The sequence below is a fragment of the Chrysemys picta genome, chromosome 7 (assembly GCF_011386835.1).
Source record: "Chrysemys picta bellii isolate R12L10 chromosome 7, ASM1138683v2, whole genome shotgun sequence".
Classification (NCBI taxonomy): domain Eukaryota; kingdom Metazoa; phylum Chordata; order Testudines; family Emydidae; genus Chrysemys; species Chrysemys picta.
Window position 1 is genome coordinate 79,053,200 of NC_088797.1, and position 25,049 is coordinate 79,078,248.

The following is a 25,049-nucleotide window of genomic DNA, read 5'->3' on the forward strand; positions in this document are numbered from 1 at the left end:
GAAGGCGCCTCTGCTGGCGATTGTGATGGTACACTTGAGTAGGGTACAGGCATTATTGGCCGCCTTCCTGGCACAGGTACCGATCCAAGAGATCTGTCGGGCCACTACCTGGTCGTCCATCTACATGTTTGCTTCTCATTATGCACTGACCCAGCAAGCTTGAGACGACGCTGGCTTTAGCAGAGCAGTGCTGAAAGCTGCAAGACTGTGAACTATGAGCCCAGCTCTGTTGATACTGCTTGTGAGTCACCTAGAATGGCATCAACGCGAGGAAGCACGCGAAGGAGCAAAAACGGTTACCAACATTTTCGTAACTGTTTGTTTTTCTTTGAAATGTGTTGCTCATGTCCATTCCATTACCCGTCCTCCTGTCCCTCTGTCAGAGTTGTCGGCAAGAAGGAACCGAGAGGGCGTAGGGCCGTTGGCGCCTGATATACTAACACATGAGCACAGCACTCAAGGGGGCACCACAGCCAGCCCAATGGATACCGCTAAGGCAAAAATCTCCGATTTCCCAGTCTCTAAAGGAACACCCCCTTTTCTGGATACTACTAGATCACCCCTGCCAGAAATGAGTTATTCCCAGTACTGAGTTATTACCAAGTTAGGAGGTGGTTTTGACATATGGGCCAGATGTCCACTACATAGTATCCTGTTCTTTACTATAATTTCAACCAATTTGACTGGTACTGAAATTAGGTTTTCTGGCCTGTAATTGCTGGGATCACCTCTGGAGCCTTTTTAAAAACTTGGTGCCATGTTAGCTATCCTCCAGTCATCGGTACAGTAGCTGATTTAAATGATAGGTTACATATCACAGTTAGTAGTTCTGCAATTTCATATTTGAGTTCATTCATCTGGTCCTGGTGACTTATTACTGTTTTATCAATTTGTTCCAAAGCCACCTCTAATGACACCTCACTCTGGGTGAGTTCCTCAGGTCTGTCACCTAAAAAGAATGGCTCAGGTGTGGGAATCTCACTCTCATCCTCTGCAGTGAAGACTGATGCAAAGAATTCATTTAGTAACTCCACAATAGCCTTATCGTCCTTGAGTGCCCCTTTAGCACCTCAATCGTCTAGTGGCCCCAGTGATTGCTTCCTGCTTCTGATGTACTTACATTTTTTTGCTGTTAGTTTTTGAGTCTTTGGCTAGCTGCTCTTCAAATTCTTTTTTGGCCTGCCTGATTATACTTTTACACGCAACTTGCCAGAGTTTATGCTCCTTTCTATTTTCCACAATAGGATTTAACTTCCAATTAAATCAGAGGTTAAATGCCTCTGAAAATCGTTAATAAAAATTACTATAAATTAATGGTTGGTTTATTGTCTGGTCCTAGCCTTTCCCTATCTAATCAGTTGCCTACATGTGTACGGATGGTAGGATTGCCATACACTTCCATCATAAAAAAGCACCTATTATAGCACCTGAGGTACAGTACAAATAGCATCTTCTGTTTTCTGATTCTATTTTATTTCCTGATGAAATTGTAATCATGGATCTCATTGTGAGGTAATCATAGATCATGAAGGAGTTTTGAATATGTGATCATGAGTTAGCTGAATTCAATTGATTAAGACCTAGTTAGGAACAAATAGTTGCACAGTATGTCTAATGGGTAGAGCAGAGGAGTTGGAGTCAAGAGGTCTGGGTTCAATCCCTTGCTCTGGAGGATGTGTCAACATTGAGCTTTCTCTTGCCATTTCACTACTACCTGGTCAGCTGCACTCATGGTAGCATTGGTGGTAGTTTTAGTGTTGATAAGGTACCGCCATTTTTACCACTGTTTCATCTAACCCTGCTCAGAGCAAATCCAGATGGCATGATGGTAACAACACTGGCAGCCAACAGCACTTTGTCTACACTAAAGCGCCCACTTGTTGCCATCATTGGAGCTGCACTAGTGTTAATGCAATGATGGAAGAGATTAAGAAAAAGTAGAATGTAGGCAAGGCCACAGTGGGATCTCAGGTAAAACACTTAATCTCTCTGTGCTTCAATTTATCCATCATTAAAATGGGGATAATAATTCCTACCCTCCTTACACTGTACAGGCATCTTGTAAAGTGCTTTGGAATCTTCAAATGATAGAATCATAGAATCGTAGGACTGGAAGGGACCTCGAGAGGTCATCTAGTCCAGTCCCCTGCACTCATGACAGTGCTAAGTATTATCTGAACCAATGAAAGGGATTACATAAGTACAGTATTATAAAAGAAACTTGGTGCACAGAATTAGTAGTGGCAGACTAAAACTTTTAAAAATATCTTTATGGAAGGAGGAAAAGAGGGAAAGGAAAGGTTCTAGAAGGTACTACAATGGAAACTCAGCAGGAATTTACTATGCTTCAGTGAAAATGCGGAAAATTGAAGACAATTGACCACTGTGGGCTATTCACAAAAGTAACCATAAAAATGAATTGCAATAGAAAAGAAAAAACTGAAGAGAGCAAAACAGGCTTTTATATGGCAGGAGGTGGGTCCTGAAGGAAAAAAACAAGGGTAGCAAGATAATGATATTTGTTATGGGGGGGAGGGGTTAAGGTGATACATATTAAGTCTCTTTGTAACTCCTAAAGGGACAATACAACAAAATATTGTTTAACCAAAAAAAAAAAAAAAACCTTAATTTGAAAACTTGGTAATAAGGAGATAAAATTTGGAGCCAGGTCATATTCTTACTCAAGTGATTGGGACTTTTGCCATTGACTTTAATGAGAGCAGAATTAGACCCTTGAATAATGACTTGGTTAAGAAATACATGATATAATTGTGAATTTCTAGAAAATAGGAACTCAGAATTACTTAATTAAAAATAAGCACTTGAACAGGCCCTTGTGAAGTGCACCCTAGGGTATCTATAGAATTTTCTAAACCGCTAGTAATTATTTTTAAAAAATCAGAGAATTGGAGAGGTATCAGGGGACTGGTAGAGTGTGAGTATATCACAGGTCTTTAAAAATGGAATAAAGAGTAACTCTGGAAACCACTGTCCTATGAGCATAACTTCCAGGCTGAAAGAAATGGAGTAACTATTTGACGGGGGAAAAAAGTACGTGCATAGAAGCGAATAGCATCATGGGACCAGATATAACAGAATACATCAAGTTAGACAAACTAGATAGCCTTTATGGTAGTTTTTTTTTCATAGACAAAGCTACAAGATGTACAGAATATAGAGTTACATTTGGACTTCAGTAAGGCATTTGATACAGTGCTACATGCTAGCCGAAGGGAAATAATGAATCCAGTTGGCCTGGGCAGAAATTCGATTCAATGGATCAAAAGCTCATCACTGAACGACAGCGAATAAGGCTACATTTATGTCACAGCGGTCATGGAATCCGTGACTTCCAGAGACCTCTGTGCAGGGCCGTCCCTAGAGGGGTGTGGGGCCCAGGACATAAGCGCCGAGTTTCTAATCTGCTGGGGGGTGCTCCCTGGCTCTGCCTAGGCCCCGCCCCCACTCCACCCCCTCCCCCAAGGCCCTGCCCCACCTCTTCTCCTCCCCCTAGCACCTCCTGATGCCACGAAACATCTGATCTGTGGTAGATGCTGAGAGGGAGAAGGAGGTGCTAATCGGTGGGGCCCACCAGTGGGCAGGAGGCGCTGAGGGGCCAGGGAGGTTGAGGTAGGGGAGCTCCTCCTTGCCTCGCCTCACCAGCCGCTTCCTGCAGGGACCCCCAAAGTGCAGGGCCCAGAGCAGTCTCCCCGATTCGCCATACCCAAGGGATGGCTCTGCCTCCCTGACATTCTCTGCTTCAGCCCCAAGGGCTGCAGCACTCTGGAGCTGACAGCCAATGGGGCCCTGGCACGGTTCCAGCGTGCTCCAGAGAGCAGTGACAGGGGGCCCCCTGCAAAGTTCCAGGGACAGGTGAGAGACTCCTGAGGGGGCCCTCCTGAGGGTTCCAGTGATAGGTGACAGCCTCGCATGGGGGAAGGGGACACCTCGGGTGAGCGCCTGGGGTGTCCCATTTTCTCTTTGGGAAATATGGTCACCCTGCAGCTCCCAGCTGCTGTGGGCGGATGGGGAACCCCACAGCTCCCAGCCACCACGGTGATGGGGAAAACCATGCAGCCACAGCAGCAAAAGTCACAGACAGGTCACAGCTTCCGTGAATTTTTGTTAGTGCTTGTGACCTATCAATTTTTTTTTTTTTAGTATTTTTTACTAAAAATGACCATGACAAAATCTTAGCCTTAATTATAAATGGTAGTCCACATAGTCAAGGATAAGCTTTTAGTGGGGTCCTACAAAGATCAATGTATGGTCCTATTTTGTTCAACATCTTCATAAACTCTCTGCAGGGTAATGAACTAATTAAATTTGCAAATGATACTAAACTAGGAAGAGTGATAAACAATACAGGGGATATAGAAAAATTACACTGGTCTACAATTTTTGAGAAGTCGTCTGCTTCAGTGATAAAATGTGCTATTTACTATGTATTTTGATGTGCTGAATTCAAATATGACAATTAAAACAACTGATTGGCTACTGTTTCTAAGACATTTAAGTTTTTACATTTTATGTCTATGTATATTGTGTAGATAGTAGAGTTTTAATCATAAATTGTAAACCTAGGTCTTTTCATGTGTTTATGGTTGCTTTACATGATAATATTTCACCGGTCCTGTTTATGTAACACTTTAAAAATCAGCAAAAGGGTTATATAAATAAAATTTATTATGAAACAAAAGGCAAAAAACTATTATGTACATAGTTTAGTCCTATTCAGTGTCTAATCGGCGCTTCTTGGCTTGTCTCTTGTATTCATTAAATGGAGCATCTCTTGTCACTGTCCAGCAATAGTCTGCAAGCATTGATGGGTTCCATTTGCCCTGATAGCGTTTCTCCATTGTTGCAATGTCCTGGTGAAATCGCTCGCCGTGCTCGTCGCTCACTGCTCCGCAGTTCGGTGGAAAAAAATCTAGATGAGAGTGCAAAAAATGTATCATTAGTAACATGTTGCAACCAAGGCTTTTGTATGCCTTGAAGAGGTTTTCCACCAACAACCTGTAGTTGTCTGCCTTGTTGTTTCCAAGAAAATTTATTGCCACTAACTGGAAGGCTTTCCATGCCGTCTTTTCCTTGCCACGCAGTGCATGGTCAAATGCATCATCTGGAAGAAGTTCACGAATCTGAGGACCAACAAAGACACCTTCCTTTATCTTAGCTTCACTTAACCTTGGAAATTTTCCACGGAGGTACTTGAAAGCTGCTTGTGTTTTGTCAATGACCTTGACAAAGTTCTTCATCAGATCCAGCTTGATGTGTAAGGGTGGTAACAAAATCTTCCTTGATTCAACAAGTGGTGGATGCTGAACACTTTTCCTCCCAGGCTCCAATGACTGTCGGAGTGGCCAATCTTTCTTGATGTAGTGGGAATCTCTTGCACGACTATCCCATTCGCAGAGAAAACAGCAGTACTTTGTGTATCCAGTCTGGAGAGCAAGCAAGAGAGCAACAACCTTCAAATCGCCACAAAGCTGCCACTGGTGTTGGTCATAGTTTATGCACCTCAAAAGTTGTTTCATGTTGTCATAGGTTTCCTTCATATGGACTGCATGACCAACTGGAATTGATGGCAAAACATTGCCATTATGCAGTAAAACAGCTTTAAGACTCGTCTTCGATGAATCAATGAACAGTCTCCACTCATCTGATCGTGAACGATGTTGAGGGCTGCCATCACACCATCGATGTTGTTGCAGGCTACAAGATCACCTTCCATGAAGAAGAATGGGACAAGATCCTTTTGACGGTCATGGAACATGGAAACCCTAACATCACCTGCCAGGAGATTCCACTGCTGTAGTCTGGAGCCCAACAGCTCTGCCTTACTCTTGGGTAGTTCCAAATCCCTGACAAGGTCATTCAGTTCACCTTGTGTTATGAGGTGTGGTTCAGAGGAGGAGGGTGGGAGAAAATGTGGGTCCTGTGACATTGATGGTTCAGGACCAGAAGTTTCATCCTCTTCCTCTTCTTCGTCTGACTCAAGTGAGAATGATTCTGGTGCATCAGGAACTGGCAGTCCTTCTCCGTGGGGTACTGAGCGTATAGCTGATGGAATGTTTGGATAATGCACAGTCCACTTTTTCTTCTTTGACACACCTTTCCCAACTGGGGGCACCATGCAGAAGTAACAATTGCTGGTATGATCTGTTGGCTCTCTCCAAATCATTGGCACTGCAAAAGGCATAGATTTCCTTTTCCTGTTCAACCACTGGCAAAGATTTGTTGCACAAGTGTTGCAGCATATGTGTGGGGCCCACCTCTTGTCCTGATCTTCAATTTTGCAGCCAAAATAAAGGTGATCGGCTTTCTTAACCATAGTGGTTTACTGCGCTTTTGTGATGCAAAAGTCACTTCACCACAAACATAGCAGAAGTTATCTGCACTGTTCACACAAGTACGAGGCATCTCTGCTCACTTTGGCTAAACAGAAATGTGTCCCTTTGCAAAATCAAACACTGACAAATAAGAGAGCACAACACTGTATGATTTCTAGAGCTGATATAGGGCAATTTGTTCAGCAGAGTGATGTAAGCTTCGTTATGATTGCATCATCCATGACTTCTAGCAATAATATGACGCAATTCATATCATGTATGACGCGATACCAGCTTCAGATTGCACCATTCATTGTTTTGCCTAAAAAGCAAGTACTGTCCAAACCCAGTCATAGATTTATTCCTAGATCCAGTCAAAGATGTATTTTAGTCATTTCTGGTTTAAATTGAGATCCCTTCCCTTTATAACTCACTTATCCTCCGCCATTCCCAAGTCAAGGGTCGTATATACTGACCCAATAGCATATCTGGAAAACTAGAGCCAATCAACAATTTTAAACATCATTTTCGTTCTCAGTGACCCAGAATTAGTAAAGTTTGACTACATTTATTTCAGAAGCATTTTGGCTGTAGAGCAGTGTTATAAGAGGATCTAGAGGTTCTCTAAATATCTAGGATTAATAAAATGAGGTTTAACTTGTGTAAAAGCAAAATAATAAATTTGAGGAATGAGATTTCTAAACAGCAACACAATCTCTTGAGGACTCTGTGTTCATAAGCCAATACATAGATTACATGGAAATACAAGTATAGGATTTTTGTGTGTGACTGACCTCCTCTTCCTCCAAAGTTTGTTCATGTTTTATAAAGGAAAACTGTCCTTCACATCAGAAAATTGAAATTTCAAAAGAAAAGAAGCATCTTTAAGTGGCATGAATAAACTGGTAATTAATTTGGCTTCTTCCTGTATGTCTGAGGTGAGCAGAATGGGTACAGTTTTCTTTTAATTGCTTACAATGCGCTCACTGGGATGGAAATTGGATATCCAGATTACAGAATGGGGTTCAGTATTTTGTTTCAGTGTATGTTAGTTGAATAAGAGGACCAGATTAAGTCATACATACTATATAGGTTTGTGACTAGACCCTCTCCCCCATCCTGAGACAACACTTCAAGATGTGTGCATCTTAATGGAGAGTTAACTACACCTAGGAGTTGTGAGCCCTGCCAACAACCACTTCAGCAGAGGACTCTATATGCGGCCAGCCCACCTACTCAAGTAGGTACACCCTGGCTGCTGGGCTAAGTACTGGCGGCAAGGGCCGGGGGAGCTGCTGCTACCTCTGAGGGAGGGAGATGGGACTCCTAGTGCTGTGCCTCAGGGGAAAGGGTCCTCCGTTGCCATTCGTGGAGGAAGAAGGGGGACCCATGCCACTGCTCCTGTCTCTTTGAGTGGAAATAGGGGCTTCTGGCCATTCCAAGCAAGAGAGTGAAAAACACAGGGAGCCTCATGTCATGGCAAGTCTAGGGCCTTGGAGTTCCTAGTGTCCATGCTGTTTTGCCTGTGGTGTGAAAACTAGGCTGTCTCATGCCATAAATTAATTGTAGCCAGGCACGGTTTATATTAAGAGGTCTCAAATTTTCTTCTTGTGATGCCATCACCTATCAAAGTCTCTGGCTTTTACCCTAATCTCAAAGTATTTTGTGATTACATCCCCCACAATCTTTTGGAATGATATCCCATAAACCACATTGTTACAATGTAACTGCTGCTAAAGATGAAGAATGACTATAAGATAGCAAATATTTATTTCCAGGTAAATAAAATATAACATTGGATTAATATCTGTTAGGGTCCATCCTAAATGCAGAAGCCTACCTTTGATGCTTTCCACATTTCTGTACTTAATTTTTTTATCCTGCTGAAACGGAAATACCAATATAAACAAAAAACAAATATAAAATCCCTTTTTTCCACTCCCCTGCGAGCCATCTACGTAGCTTCTCTGCACTCTCTGCTTCCACAGCCCACTGCGTAATAAATAGATGCCTCTCTTACCTGGGGGCAGGGAAGACCTGGGAACTTGGGGTCATGCCATTGCCTGGAAAAGGATTTTTTTTTTCAACTGTAAATGAAACCTGCAAATATGAAAAGGAATTATTATCTAAATTACAAAAATTCAGTTGCTTCACAGAGCTCCCTGCCCCACTCAGCCTCTGAGCCTACTGAACTCACAGTGGTGCCAAGTCTCATGATTTTGTCATGGGTTTCTTGATAATTATTGTTTTCCTTAAAGCCCCAGCTCCTGTAGTCAAGAAAGTGTGTGATGATTTCAGCCTTCATTCTTAAAGAAAAAGTAAGTTTCTAGACCTCATGGCTCTGGAGAAATCTTCAAGATGTGACCCTAGTGCACCCTAAAGGCTCAAAAAGCAGAAGGTAAATAAAAAGAACACCAAATCTATTATTTTTACAGAATTTCATGATTTTAAAGCCAATCTCATGATTTCTGGTGAGCCTGACTCATGAATTTTGAACATTTGGGGTTGGCAATATGGATAGCGGTAACCTAGTATATGAAAAACAGAACATAGTAATGAGGAGGAAGGGGTACACAATCCCATTTCCCCCATGCTTCCTAATCGTTGGATGGGACTGGCTTTTCTTCTTGCAAGCATGCGTGTAGGGGGCATGTGCCCAGATAACAGGAGGGCAGCGTGAATTTCTCTTTTAACTGGAAACCCTGCTGCAACATCATTGTGACCCACCTTGAAAGTCATGGCCCCCAGGCTATGAAACAGCAGCAGAGATGATTTACCATAGCCAGAAAAAGTGTGTGATATGTCTCACGTTTCCCTGATAGGCATGACACGTGCTACAAAATGCCTCCACTACTGCATAAAGTTGCAGTGCATAACAGGTATGCTCCCTTGTTCAGCTGTATAAATCATGTTTGGAAATATCCTATTTATCTGTTGCTGAAAATGCTAAGAGTTAGCTAGATTGATGTTGTAGTAAAATCTCTGCAAGCTTTTGCAGTCCTAGATACACAACGCTGTACTGTCTCTAATATTGTGCTGCCACTGTCAGCCTTTCGCTTACATAATGTTGACCCATATTTGTGATATGTGACATTTTTGCTAAACACTGTCTGGGATAATCTGTCATAGAACAAACTTTCTGCTTATATGCTGAGACTTTGTCTTCTTTGACAAACCGAAATGTGCTTGAGTGTTACTCCTTATTAGGGAGATAACCACAGCACAGTACTTTCTCAGGTAAGAGAAATATTAAGGAAAGTGTTGTGTGCTTTGAGACACTTTGGGGCAAATTATTCCCTGATGTGATTTCATTAAAGTCAGTGGAGTGGCCCTAGGGATGAAATTGTCCCCTAGATTTTAAAAAATGCTTGGATGCCCCTCCTTTCATGGAGCTGGCTATTGGCTCTACACTGGCATGTATTTTTGAAGTGCCCTCAAAATGCTGCCACAGCCAGATCCAGAGAGTGTGCTCCATGCTTCTGAAAAGCAGAGCTGAGGTAGGTTTGGCTACCCTAATAGTGCACTGAGGTCCACCAGTATATTTGGTTTAACCATTCTTTTCTTCAAAAAGGCATAATAGTTTGGATATAAAACTGGATATAGATAAACTGGAGGCTGTTTGCTAAAAAGTAGCTGAAGCTGAGAGGCTAATTGCCTTGTGGGAATTGGAACACACCCAAGTCTGACTGTTCTCAGAGCTCAGTACAAAATCCATCTTTTCTCAAAAGTTTTCCTTAGGTAACAGAAAATGGAAAAAAAAGAAGAAGAAAAAAAGAGAGAGAAGGAAGAAAAGACCTGTGTGGGAGGGGTAATGAGGTGAGGGGAAAATGGGAATTCTCCAGATATTCAAGAACAGGATCTACTTCAAATTAACTGTAAATTGTACTTTTGTGTTTGGGAACTAGGTAATATGATTGTGGGGGCTGTATAAATGTCTTTCATCACCATAGAAATGAATTAATAGAGGAGGAGAGATTGAGAGACTAAAGAGCATCAACTTCAAGGAATGAAAGGACTTCTTCAGGGTGGTGCAGGAAGGAAATACCTGGAGCAATTATATGAAACAGAAGTAAGTAAAACTCAGCCTTGACATCAGGAGAGTTTTTTGTGCAATATGAACAGTTACAATAGCATGGAGCAATGTTCCCTCTATTTTGTTTGTTTATGTGGAATAAATGCCTGCCAGAGCTGAAATTAATAACCAATGAGTGCAGTCTTTCAAGAGTCCCATTCCTTCCCCCTCTTTCTCTACCCTCACCCTCATTCAGTCTACATATTCACTTTTTCCTTCTCCTTCTCTATTGACTCATGCTGTCCCTCCATATTCATTTCATATTCTGTGTTCAATACTGCTTCCCTTCCACTGCTCACTCCCCATTTCACTCTCTTTTTCCCCTCACACACTCTCCATCCTGTTGCTGCTGAATCCCACACGTCCCTCACTTTTGGTTTGGGGAAGAAAAAGAGAAGGAGAGAGACAGAGGGGGGGGGGGAGTGGGAGGGATAGGAGCAGGGGAGCACTGCAGAACCTTTTCCCCCATCCTGCATTGGGAGTACCAGAGGCCACCATGGGAAGGGGCACCAGCTCACAGCACCACTGAAAGTGCTTTTTGAGAAGGGAGCCTCAGAGCCACCGCCCCTAAACTTGTGGGTCTTGGAAGCAGCTGGGAGGAACGGGGTAACCCCAGAACCCAGTGGAGAGCAAGTCCCATGTGGCAAGTACCTATCTCTGTACGCACGTCCTCATCATGAGCATTTGCATCAATACAGAGTGAAGTGCAACATGAGTAGTTATCCCACTTTGTAACTCACCACCATCCATCTGTATGGAGCTTGCTGACAGGAGTGCAGCTTACTGTGAACCTTGGGAAAGGACTGGGAGACTGATAAAGTAGATTGGGAGCCTTTCGCTTCTAGTCACCATTTCATATCCAAAGGAGTTTGGTAGTGGACAAAAGACATGACGATCTGAATGCCATGTGGTGGCCTATGTGAAATGAGTTGGTCTGAGTCCATATCAAATGAACAAGCGTCAGTATTCCAAAACCTATCACTACAACTCAGAGGATTTCTGAAACTGTCAAAAAGGTGCCAAAAGTAGTTATTGTGATGTGAATTCCTATGTACTAGGAAATGGACTGATATCAATTCATTTCAGGAAGGCTATCAGACAGTAGGTAATCACATTCAGGCACTGCTGACCTGATTTTGAATTTAAACCAGCAACCTAGAGGTGAAAAGCTCTATATCCCATTATTAGAGACATCCAGATCTCCAGAATTTTTATTCTTTAATCTGCATTTATTGGCTTTTGTGGCAGAGAGGAGCTGAAATTTTCCAAGCAAAAATGATAACAGTAAATGTAAAAAGATAACAGCTGTACAAAGTTTAAATGTCAGTAAACTTCTTTTCCTATGGCTTTATGGCCCTATTTTCCACTTCCTTCAATCCTACTTCTTATTCCTCAACTTGTTAATTGACTAACTCACAGAACATCTTCATCTGAGAATATGAAACCTTATTTCCAACAAAATTAGCTTTGGCACACCTCAGGATTTTTCTCATTACCCCCAAAACATATTTCAGCAAAGCAAGGAGGTAGTATATGAGCTTAACAGGCTGGCTTGCCCCTTAGGGCCTGGAGCTAGCTAACCGTAATTACAGAATGAGTCACATCTGGGAGAAATCAGGGTGATTGCCCTATAAAGAATGTCAGGAGGCTACAATGAAGGAGATAATCCCAGGAAACTGTAGGGAATATCCCAAAACCAAGGGAGCTATGACAGAGAGGATCCCAGGGAGCAGGAGGCTCCTATGGAGAAACATGGATGGAGTTTGGGACTAGAAGTTTGGGGGCCTAGAGGCCAGTGCCAGGAGGCTAAGTTCCAGCTAGGAAGAGCTAGGAGGATGGCTTGTGAGAACAGACTGGGACAGAAGAAGAGCTCTGGCTGGGAGAGAAGACACCAGAGCTAAGTATGGACAGTTATATGGTGATGGACTTTATTTTGGAACTCTGAGTATTGTTAAGAACTGGCTTTTGTTATGAAAATAGCACCAAGCAGGGACTGTTACCTGCCTGAAAGCCTGTTTGCAACTGTTCAGAGGCCTTTCAAAAGAGGCCCGCTACCTGCAAAGCAACCCCAGGCTCGGTAAACAACCACCTGGCTACAATGAGGAATATCTTAAATGAATTTCTCATCCTTGTGTCTTGCGCTGTAGTCTATAATAATCACTCTGCTCTCCCCATCCTGCCAAACTGGGTATGGACAATACTACTTCCATGGAATTGTTCTATAATTAAAGGAATAAGAACTGAGGACACATCTACACAACAAAATTATGTCAACCAAAGTTGCGGCGGCTGTATGTATCACTTGTGCACGTGCACACTATACTCCTTGTGTTGGCAGCGCACGTCCTCATCATGAGCATTTGCATCAATACAGAGTGAAGTGCAACATGAGTAGTTATCCCACTTTGTAACTCACCACCATCCAGCATGGGGTGCATTGACAAGATTTTGCGATGTCTCTTGGGGCTGAAAAAAATTGCGCAGGGATGACCGACTGGTAGCATGGGTTCAACTTCCCATAATGCAGTGTTTTTCCATCCCATAATTTCATTTGAAACCCATAATATTTCGTGCCTCTTTTCAAAATGCCTGCAAACTCACATGTCCCTCCTCGCAGTCTGCCATCTCTGACAGAAGCATGAAGCCTGCACAGCTCTGCACTATTGTCATGAGTAAGACTACATTTTAGTCACGGGTATTTTTAGTAAAAGTTATGGACAGATCATGGGCAATAAACAAAAAATCACGCCCTGTGACTTGTCCATGACTTTTACTAAAAATACCTGTGCCTAAATCTTACCGGCTGGGAGGCGGGTGCTTCTGAAGATTGCTGCCGGGGGACAGAGGGAGCATAGGGCGATGCTTCTGCTGGGGTGGGGGGGGAGCCCAGGACCCCGCTGGAGAGGGGGATGGCCCGGGGCTCCCTGCTGCTGCTGGGGTGGGTCGCCCATGGCCCCGCTGCCGCTCTGTGCAGGGAGCGGCCTGGGCCCAGGCAGGGGGTGGCCTGTGGCCCCACTGACGTTCCAGGTGGGGAGAGGCCAGGGCCCCCCCTGCTGCCGCTGCCACTGGTCCGGGTGCGGGGTGGCCTGTGGCCCTGCCACCGCCGCTGCTCCGGGAGGGGGATGGCCTGGGGCTCCCCCGCCACCAGTCCGTGTTGGGGATGGCCTGTGGCCCCTTTGCTACTGGTCCAGGCGAGGGTGGCACAGAGCCATGCGACTGCCACCACTGGTCTGGGTGGGGGGCAACCTGGGACCCCACCACCACTGCCGCTGGTCCCAGACCACTGCTACAGGGCAACGCCAGAGACCAGTGGCCTGAGGCTGCCAGAGCAGCGGCTGGTGCAGCTGGCCCCCAGGCTTCCCCAGGTGCTCGGGTGCATAAGAATATAACACTGCCAATGCACCTATTAATATTGTCTGTGAATGATGTTATGGGTTCTGTGGCAAAATGAAGTAACAGGATATTTGGGGGTGTCAGATCTGCTCAGCACCAGCCAGCATATGTTGTGAAATAATAAAGATGAATTATGTTCCAAAAAATATAATTGAATTCTGTAACATGAACCATGCGACTAAAACACATTTAGAACTTTATAAAACTTAATAAATTAAGGCAACACAACTTATGAAGAGGTAAGAACAGTCATTTCCATTTCAGGTACACATACACCAACCATGTCTTTTTCACAAGTCAGCTGTGATTGTCTTTAATGCCCCCCTGAGGTGGAGTGGTAGGGGTAATGCAATGGCCCCTGATGTCACGTGGAATGTTAAGGAGGGAGGTGTAGGGATGTCCTGATGTTGAGTTGTCTATGGGCTGCAGAACAGTAAGCATGGGATTCTTGGACCTGCAGATCTATCACAGCATCTCTGTTTGCTGCCTGAGGGGCCCCATTATGTTCTGGTGATTCTCCCTCTCCTTTTTTCGCTTGGATTCCTAGGCCTTTTTCCTCTCCACTCTTTCTGTTTCCATGCTGTCTGCAAGAGCCAACCTCCACGCCCTGGTCTCGTTCTCTGATGCAGCACAAGCTTGCAGCATCTCTTGGAACATATCAACCTGAGTTCTTTTCTTTCTTCTCTTTATCTGGTTCAGGCCTTCTGTGGGTGTGGAGGGGAAAACCCTCAAGGCTACAGTAGCAGCAGCTGCAGATACAACCCAACCCGCAGAGGTACCACTGTCAGTGTATTCACGACAGAAATCAAAACTTAGGATACTGAACTCACTCCCCTTGATCCCTGAAAGTTGTAAGCATTACATTCTGACTTCTCCTTGGGACTGATACAGGACGGGGCCAGTCACAGCACCAGCCATGGTGAGTATGGCTCTGGGGAGAGGAGTGGGGGGTTAGCTCAGAGGCATGAGTATATGTTTATAGGACAATGGGGCTGAATACAGGCACAGTTTTCCACAGGTGGTGGTGATTTCAGCTGATCTCAGTCCTGAGGGTAACAGAGGCCAAGAGAGCACAGCTGCTCCTGGTGTCCTGATGCCGCCTGGGCCCATATGCTGCTAGTCTGTGTACTGTAATGATGCTTGCTGAAGTAATCACTGAATGATGGGAAAATATCCTACAACAGTGTAAGAAATAAGGCAGCCCTCCCCAGCAACCTTCGGCAGAGGATTGCAGAGTACCTCCATGAAAGTTTCATTGAGATCTCTACGGAGAATTCACGGGACATCCCAATACACATAAACAAACTGCTCTGCGTAGCTCCCTCTGCCTAACTTCCGAGGGGAACGAAAAGCAGATAGTAACTCTCTCTCTCGGTTGTTTCACTACCTCTTCTAGCACAAGTAAAAAAACAAAGTAAATCAACAGATGTGTCCTGATACTTTGGGGGTTCCATCCCTGTAATTTCAAAGCAAATGGCATACTTACCAGAGGTTCCTTCCCCTGCATCAGACTCGTCCATGCTCAAGTGTCAGGACTGGCTGGACTGCGCTGTAGTCAAACATATTCTGGCTCACTGCGTGGCTGGATCCCCACCCATCACCTGTCCCCCCTACTCCTACTCTTCTTACTTGTCCACCTCTTCCTCCTCACTGTTCATGGTGGAGGCTGTGAGTCAGGCTCCTCCGAAGCATCCACAGGGTTCTTGCGGGTAGTGGTGGGGTCTCCGCTGAGGATGGCACACAGCTCTTTGTAAAAGCAGCCAGTCTGCAGCTCTGCATCAGATAGATTGTTGGCCTCTCTTGCCTTCTGGTATGCCTGCCACAGCTCCTTGGCTTTCACATGGCACTGCTGTTGGTCCTTCTTGTAGCCCTTCTTCTGCAAGGAATCTGCTCAGAGATATCAATGTTTCTAAGGCTGGATCAGAGCTGTGCCTGCACAGCCTCTTCTCCCCACAGACTAAGAAGATCCAACATCTCCTTCAGACAGGAGCGCGTCTGAAGTGTGTAGCTGCCATGGTCAGCTGGGCACTTGCACACAAAAGTGGGGAGCTGCTAGATGTGCTTGCCAAGCTAGGCAACCAGAACAAGGAATTTAAAAAATGTGTGGGACTTTAAAGATGGCGGCCACCTGTCCCGTGGGTAGCAGAATTCACCGCAGTGACCAGAACGGTCACTGTTGGGCATTGTGGAACAGCTCCTGGAAGCCAGTAACCATCAATGTAAGTAACACAGTGTCTACACTGCTATTGCATCAACCAAACTACATTGACTGTGACGCTACGGCACTCGGAGAGGTGGTGTTATTAAGTCAGTGTAGCAGGGCAGTTGTGAAATTTAAGTGTAACTGCATCCACAGCTAGGTTGAGGTAAGCAGCCTTGCCTCGACCAAACCATGTAGTGTAGACCAGGCCTGAATGTGTATAGTGCAGTGGTGGGCAATCTGCATCCTACAGGCCGCGCGTGGCCCATCAGGGTAAGCTGCTGGTGGAACACTAGACTGTTTGTTTACATTTGCACGGCTGCCCATAGCTCCCAGTGGCCCACCATTGGTATAGTGCTTCTGCAGTTCACTGTAATTATGGGGTGGTGTTAGTAACATGTTTGTTCAGAAATGGAAAATCAATACATATAAATGTGTGAGAGTAACCCTGAAATAAGAACCCACACTGTGTGGAAGAGGGCCAAAAAAATACAAACCAAAACCAGAATGAAGTTTCCTATGTCCATGTAGGGCTGCCTAAACTTTGTCTAGTGAGGCTAGCAGCTACATGGACTGCACTTAACTGACTTAAAATGGAGGAAATTGCAGGCACTCTCACCTTCCAGTTGGAGATGCAGCTTGTGGAGACAGCATACCTTAACACAGCAGCTGTACTTTTAATCCCCAGTAACCTCTGCTGCATCACATGAAAGGGACCTGAGGTGTCTCTCTATTGTACATATGGGTTGCAGTTTTAAGACTCTTGATCGAACTGGAGATAAAAGTGAATCCAAGTAATGCAAATTCTGAACAGTGCTGCAAGGGTATTTAACTCCTACCCCAACCATGATTCTCATGGGACTTGTTCATAGCATTCTTTGGGGTTATTTTGTTCCTGCCCCTTCCTGTACTCCTAGAAGGCTGTCGGGGGCCAGAGGTACTTCCCTCAACACACGGAGCCATGTGCAAGATGCAGAGCCCAAAGCAGGAGCAAAAGGCCTGGAAGATTGCAAGGGCAGGGGCGTAGCAGGGATCCTGGGAGCAGAGGCAGCTGGGGTGAGCTGTACCAGGAGCAGGTCAAGTGTCCTGGCTGGGCTAGCAGGCTGGGCTGGGTAGCACCCCAATGACCCAGGGAGACTGTTTTCCTGTCTGGCCTGGCCCTTCCTAGGATTTCTGCCTTGCTTCCCTCTCAGGCTGGGACATTACACCCACGTGTGGGAGTGGCTTGGCCACGTGAGGGAGGGGCGCTCACATGGTGTGTAGTGGGGAATGCTTGGGGTGGCAGTCCGCGCTTGAAGGCGAGGCGGGGGCCTGTCGGTGTGAGGAGGGAAGGAGTGAGGGGTTGGGGTGAGTGGAGAGGAAGGGGGGTGCGCTGGGGAGGGCTGAACGGTGTGGGGGGAAGGGAGGGAGGGATGAGGAGGGGGGTGGATTTCCTCGCCTGGGGGCCAGGTCCTGGGGAGCTGGCACGGCCAGGGCCGGTCCGTGAGCCCCGGAGGAGATGGCGCCCGGAGTGGCAGCCGCTGGCACTCGGGTCTTCCCCTCCCCGCGGGGACCGGGGCTGCAGTCTCCCCGCCCGGCGCCCCGGGGTAAGCCCGGCCTGAAGCCGCTGCTCGCTGCACTGGGCCCGGGGGTTAGGGACAGGCTGCAGAACCCCTCCCCCGGCGGGGCCGTGACGCCCGGGGAATGGGGCGGGGGGCTTGGTCCTGGCGCAGCTGGGAAAGCCGCGCCGCCAGAGCCATTGCATAGGCAGCGGGCGGGGGAGGGAGGCCTTCGGCCGCCTCCCGCTGCACAGCGAGGTGTTTGTCCTGCTGTGGCTTTGACTCAGCAGCCCCGGGCGGCGGCCCCTTTAAATGCAGAGCCTGGGGTGTGATGAGTGCGCGTCTCTCTGCTGCCCCCTCCCCGCTCCGCTGCAGTGACAAATCCGCTCGCTCCTGCCCTCCCTCCACTCCCTACAGCGCGCCGCTCTGCACCCACCGCGCCAGCCAGCCCGCCCGCCCGCTTCTCTCCGCCGGGAGCCAGAGCCGCTGCCCGCCGTGCGGCCGCCCGCAGAAGCCAAGGGAGGAGAAGGAGAAGGGGACAATGGAGGTTCCGCGCCTGGATCGCAGCAGCATGAGCAGCCCCACCAGCCCCTGCGAGGATGTGATCAAGAATCTCAGCCTGGAGGCGATTCAGCTCTGCGATAGGGACGGTAAGTCTGGGCTCCATAGGGCTAATCCTCGCAGACGCAAAATGCTGCTGCCCGCTGCCCCATGGATGCTAAATACAAATTAATCCCCTTGGCGTATGGTCCTTTGTTACCCCCCATGTATTTGTAGGTGTAAGCACCCCCCCACACACACACACACACGCACACACCCTCCTGCCTTTGGAGAACAAAAGAAAAGGAGAAGGTTGCACCTTATTGGGGGGAACCCACCCCTCTTTGAAATCTTCCCTTACCATGCAGTGCTTTTACCTATGGGGCTGTCGGCTCGCCTGCTTCCCAGTCTAGCCCCTTAACATTAATGTACGTTGTGGGTTTTATTCCAAGAGAGACATTAAAGAGCTAGGGGTAGATTTGCAGCGAGATTCGGGGTCTAGATACTGGATATTGATTGTAATGATTTTTGTTAGCCATGATCGATGCTGAGGCTCAAACTCCTTTGTAGCATTTTGTATCGTAGGGTAGTTCTTGTACCGAACATATACATAGGCGTCTGCTAGCTCTCGTTGTCTAATGCAGAAACTTGTTGCCAATTCCTTTTTGTTTTTGAATAATAACCCAACAGAATGAACTAACGATCTGTTTGTCAACATGGGGTTTGGAGTGGTAACGCGAAATTGGGAAGGAAGGAGGGGTTTCCATATTTCAGCACCATAGACAGATACAACCTTCATGATTCTGGGCAGTGATTCAAAAATTGCCAAGCATCTGCACTGAATTGGCCTGGTACATCTGGTAGAATGCATAACTGATGCTATACATTTTGTGCGTTAATATTAAAACCTTTGTTCTGCACACAGAGTTCTAAGTCTAATGCTCAATAGAATTGAAATAAACAGATGTGCAAGCGAAGGAACAAAATTGGTATACAATGTAGGTAGTTGTGCTAAATGGCATAGCTGGACTGTTAAACAAATGAAGTTTTGTTTTACAGTGCAGAAGCAATTTTAAGGATTAACTGAGTTGAAGTAGCCCAAACAATTATAAGGTTGTAATGAGGAGCCAGGAAGGAACAGTTTACATACTGATGCACAAATACTGAAGACTAGCAATTATAAGTGAGGTTAATATTAATTATATACAGTTATGTCCAACTTCCAAGAGAGACATGATACTAAAACAACAACAGAGAAACTTGTGTTTGGAAAAATTACCTGAGAGTATTGTCTTGTGTTCAGTTATCTGAATTATTCTTGTCTCCTTGCTTTGACATAAAAAAGCATAAATAACTTTAACATAATTTGATAATATTTTTCAGTTTAAGTGGTGAAAGAACAGAACAGAATTTGGCTTATTTAGTGACTTCACTGAACATTTGGGTTATTATGCTAAGAAATTACACTGCTTGGATTAATTTAACTTTTTTCTCTACATGGATATATTTTTGCAGCATAATTTTTGTAGGTATCAATTGATTATGGAAATAATCATTCTGATTTTCTTTAGTATTCTGTTAAAAGCATGTTATTGTTAAATGTTTCAGTACTTTTGATTTAACCAGACTTGATTGTCTCATAGTTGAGGATGTGTAAAGTCTTGATTTTTTAAAATGTTGTTAAGGAAACTGAGAAGGTATTTCAATAGAGCTTTCAATTACTTTTATGGCAACATAAGAAATTCTTTTTGTTTACATATTTTAAATTCAAAATAGAATGTGTGCTTCCATCGCTACATTTATACCTAAATCACTGGTTAGGGAAACTTAATTGTATATCTACGTGAGTGGATCACAGATAAAATAAAGCTTTCGTTGTATGTTGATAGATGGAGCAGCATACTGTGACAAAATTAACTCTGCAGTTACAATTTCCCCTAAATCTGAAGGACTAGATTGCTGTTGTTTGACAAAATACTCTTACGTGAGATTCCTGTATTGGAAATAAACAAATTACGTAATCTTTAATTTTTGCCTGCCCCAAGCTAGGCTGATAAAGTCTGCTATGTTAATTGCTGCAGTCTTCTAATTGATTTAGCATACTGTAATTAAGCAGTGCTCAATTTTTATGGAAGAGTCTGGGGCAGACTAGCAGATCCAAATAATTAATTTTTCTTTTTGTTTGTTTTTTTAATCAAGAATTTCCTGTTTAAACTGGAAAACAATTTTCGCTTCTGTAGATCTGGTTTTACAAGCTAATCCCATGCGTATTAAGCCCCAATACGAGATTGGATCATTGCTTCACGCAGTACAGATCTAAATTTTAAAAAGATGCACCTGTATTGCCCATGTAAAGTCTGCAATTGTGTGCCTAATTGGGCACAGAATTGCACTTGAACATACTTTAATATTTCCAACAGGTGGCACTTAAAAACCAGAAAATCATGGTTTAATGTGAACACAAAAACAAGTAGATGAGCCTGGGGACGTTGAGCTGTGTAGTTGAGAGTGCAAGAACATATTTAGGCATCTAAATTGGTACCTATATTTAACCAGTGCATTTGTGTGTATGCATATTATTTATGATTTATTTTAATGCACCTTCTTTTAAGGCTTTTGGTGCTCAGGGCGAAATGTGCCCCCACTGAAGTGAATGAGGGTTTTGTCAGACAGTGTTTTACAGATAAACACGACTTTGAATCCTTTAGAAATGTCTTTTTGTATGAAAGTTGTATAAAACTAAAAGAGCGGGCACTCTTTTTTTTTAAAAAGTGTAGGAAAAAAAACTATGAAAAACAGAACTATGCCTGGGTCAGCTAGAGCATAACACATTAGAGCGCTTTTGCAATTGCACCCCCTAATGCCTTTTGCCGGTGATTTGTAGACAAGACCTTAGCGTAAGGACGTTTTTTTCTCAATAGTCATGCAAAATGTCCCCTTATTTACTCAGTTTCATCATTTTTACCATAATATTCCTCTCCTCTCCCTCCTTGTTCGTCTCCCTCATTGCTGTTTACACACTTCAAATATGTGTACAGGCAGTCCTCAGACTTATGACACTATTGGTTCCTTACAATTGCATCATAAGTCGGAATGTTGGAACTCGGAACTGCAATCTAGTCCATTGCGGGACCGAGCGTCGTAAACTCGAAACATATAGCCATAAGTTGAATCAGGGTGTCTACGTAGAAGCGTCGTAAGTGCCGTTCGTCGTAACTCAAACGTAAATTTGAGGACTGCCTGTAATTGGTTATCAACCACATTAGGTGTCTTGTAGCCAAACTATACGTATTTAGCCCTTTTAATCTTTCCTCACAAATTAATCCCTTCACTCCCCTGCTCGTTTCTTTTACTCTTCTCTGAACTGCTTCCAATTTGTCTGTGAAGAGGTGCCTGAACTGAATGAAATATTCCATGTATAAGCACAGCAAGCCATATGGGATATGTCTGCAGTGCAGCTGGGAGTGTGCCTCCCAGCCCAGGTAGACAGACATGCTAACTCTGCTCAAGTGGGCTTGTGTTTGGGCAGCTTATCCGTGCTGCAACATCCGCGCCACTATTTTTGGCATGGTAACTTGAACAGAGCTAGTGTGAGTCTCCCTACCCAAGCTGGGAGATGTGACGCTAGCGACCAGATGCCAGCTCATGCCCAGGCTTCACTGAACACTTACAAATGCATAGCTAGAAACCAGTGTTGCTTACCTGTGTGAACATTACGAACATAAATACTAGATGGTAAGTTGATTAGAATGAGTTTAGTGTTTTATAAACTGCTTGTGGAATACTGTATGTATTGTTCTCACTCAACTATACCCCATGTTATACTGTGATACCTAGCATTTGCATTGTAAACCTTTGACTACATAACTCATCAAACAGGGAAAAAGCCTTGTGTAATGCAGATGATGGTCTGTAATAAGATGTTAAATCCTGTCCACTAAATGCAAATGAGCCATTGTGCGAGGTCAAGGATAAAAGACTTTAAGTGCATTCCTCCCCATCCCACTTCCATGAAGAAGGGAACACCTTGGGAACGGTTTCTATTAGCTTGATGTATTAGGGAAGAAGATATAAAAATGCCTCACAAGGAAAAATGATCATCTCTTTGCTGGTTGAACTCTCATAGGGCCAGAGACACTAAACTAAAGCAGAGATCCCTAGGTTCAACCTGGGTCTACCCTGACAGACATTTTGAATGGACAGATTATTACATCTCTGTCCTCTTTAGGAATCATAGATGGTAGTTCATTTGTGTGTATATGTTTACTTGCTTTAACCTGTAAATTACTCTCATTTCTTTTTCCTAGTTTATAAATCTTTAGATAGTTTATTTCAGGATTGGCTACAGGTATTGTCTTTGGTGTAAGATCTAGGGTACTAATTGATCTGGGGTAAATGACTGGTCTCTTGGGACTGGAAGCAACATGAATATTTTATGATTTTTGGTGACCACTTACCACAAAGTCCAGCTTGCCTGGGCGGCAAGATAGACTGGAGTGCCCAAGGCACTGTCTGTGACGCCATAGTAAGACTGGTATAGTGATCCAGGAGTTCATATTTGTTACTTGGTTGGTGAACTCTAATTATAGACCATACCACTAATTTGGGGTGTCTGCCCTGTTTTTGACTGTCTGCCCTGAGATAGGCACTCACGGTCATGAGCCACTCTGGACAGTATGACAGGAGGGTCTGTCCCAGCTGCAGTGTAGACACACCCACAGAGAGGGTGTGTCACTTCCCTACTCTAATATATCTATGGGTTCGCAGCTCAGAACTGCATTTTTTTTCTCAGTTAGTCTGCAAACTTCTGTCTAATTTCTGTTCACTATTTATATTTAGCAAAAAGAACAGGAGTACTTGTGGCACCTTAGAGACTAACAAATTTATTAGAGCATAAGCTTTCGTGGACTACAGCCCACTTCTTCGGATGCTGTAGTCCACGAAAGCTTATGCTCTAATAAATTTGTTAGTCTCTAAGGTGCCACAAGTACTCCTGTTCTTTTTGCGGATACAGACTAACACGGCTGCTATTCTGAAACCTATTTATATTTAGGACTTTTTAAATATGATTACTGCTTTCCATATTTCTCCCTTCCACTGAGTATGTTTGTTTCAGATTATTTTTTCCCAAATGTATTATTCTGCTTCTTCCCTAATGGAATATGTTTTTGTCATTTTCTGCCCACGTTTCTAAACTCCTCAAGTATTTGCAACTCCTCCTAATTTAATATTATCTATTAATCTCACTAATGTGCCCTCTTTTCCAGATTATTAAGTAAGATGTTAAATAAGACTGGAACTAGCTACAAGCTCCGTTGTACCCCACTAGACATCTGACCCCATTTGACACTTTGCCATTTATCCTTTGTTTACTGTCTCTCAGCCAATTTTCAGTCCATGTATCTGTGTTCCTACTGAGTAAGATTTCATGAGACATGGTTTCACGATGAATCATTTTTGGGAGAGGGCATCTACTGCCTTCTGCATCTGCGGACCAACAATCTCAAACCATCTCATAACAGGGATCTTGGATGATCATTAGATGTTTTTTTGTTATTTTTTTAATCTTTTAAACGAAAGACAGATACGCCTCTCTCCTCTTTTCTATCTGTCTTCTACTGCTTGGTCATCTTATCTCTACCTTTAAATTTATCTCTTGTACTTTGATTATACGTAACTACATATCTGTTATCACCTCCTCCCTGTTCAGCCTCTCTGCCCTTCTTGATCACTTAAACTGGTGATTTTCTTTTCAACATTTTAAATTTAAATAGCTAAAAGGCAGAAGTACTTTTCTTGGGCAAGAGACGCATCTTCGAACACATCTTCATCTCCTCTCTCTTCCTTCTTGATCTGGACCTCAGGCTTGCCTCCTTTGCACATGAACTTGACATAATTGTTTATGCTGTGCTCTCTTTCTTTTTCCACCTCATACAGATCATATTCCAAGCTAACTTAAATGACTTCACTGAGGTTATTTTTGGTTTACACCAGTGTAATTTAGATCAGAATCTGTCGCTACATGTATCTAAATGTGCATGTCAACACTTCCTTGATTTACCACTGGTAAATCTTCATTCATGTTCTTATTGCCTCTCACTTTGACTGTTGCAGCTGCATTTTTATTAGCTTCTGAAAATCCAGATCTTAGACTCTAGAATGTGCAGAATACTGTTACCTACCATGTAACATGTGCAAAGAAGTGTGGCTACATCAATTTGTCTTCAGTCCTCTCCAGTACTTCCCCATTCCTTTTAGGATCTAGTTCAAGTCATACCTGGTTTTTAATTCTTTCTGTAGACTTGCTCTCACCTATCTCACTGAGCTGGGCTTTCCATTGGTTGTCTCCCTTCTCTCTTTGTTCATAATACTACTGTTTTCCTCTGTCCACTGGATCGCTTCAGACAATCTCATGGCCTTTGGGGGTTCTCTACCTCATTAATTTTCCATCTGATCTTTTTTTCAAATCTGGAAAAATCTCTCTTCTCATTTGCTTGTTCCTCTTAATTTCCCTTCCTCCTTATTATGAATGATCTCTGTACAGTATGTTGGGATACAGTTTGTATGACAGTTTGTATACCCTGTTTCTATCCCCTTGTGCCCGGGACAGCTCAGGAGAGTGACACCAGGGCATCAATGTAGGGAAGAGGACCAGCCACAGGAGAAGGCTATTTAGGGTTGGATCTCAGTTGCACTGTGCTCAGGCTGGTGCAAGTGAGATGTGGGACAAGGCAAGGCAAAGCTGCTAAGCAAAGGTTACCCCAGCAAACGTTAGAGCCACAGGCTGGAAGGGTCGCTGGGCACTCTTGCTTTGCCCCAACACACTCCAGAAAGCTGCATATGGAAAAGGGGTAGGAAATGGGTGATATGAAGTAGTGTAGCCAGTGTCAACCAAGGACTTGCTGTGCTCGGGGACTCCTCAGCTGTCTGATTAAGGCAGCTTTAAGTCCTCTCTGTGCTACTAGAATGGTGTG

The 25,049-nt window shown here is 44.3% G+C and overlaps 1 protein-coding gene across 6 annotated transcripts in view; it reads left to right on the forward strand.

The window, feature by feature from the left end:
- PHYHIPL (phytanoyl-CoA 2-hydroxylase interacting protein like) overlaps positions 1 to 25,049 on the forward strand; it is a 95,921-nt gene that overhangs the window by 25,417 nt on the left and 45,455 nt on the right. The window contains exons 1-2 of one of the 6 annotated variants that reach the window (XM_042854737.2): positions 17,199 to 17,344; positions 17,953 to 18,185. The exons of 3 other annotated variants lie outside the window; for them this stretch is intronic. In XM_042854737.2, coding sequence (XP_042710671.1) covers positions 17,250 to 17,344; positions 17,953 to 18,185 — 328 coding nt within the window. In that variant the 5' untranslated portion in view covers positions 17,199 to 17,249. Of the gene's footprint in view, positions 1 to 17,198; positions 17,345 to 17,910; positions 18,186 to 25,049 lie in introns of those variants that run through there. 2 more of the 6 variants (XM_005307463.5, XM_065551860.1) reach the window with 2 other exon arrangements.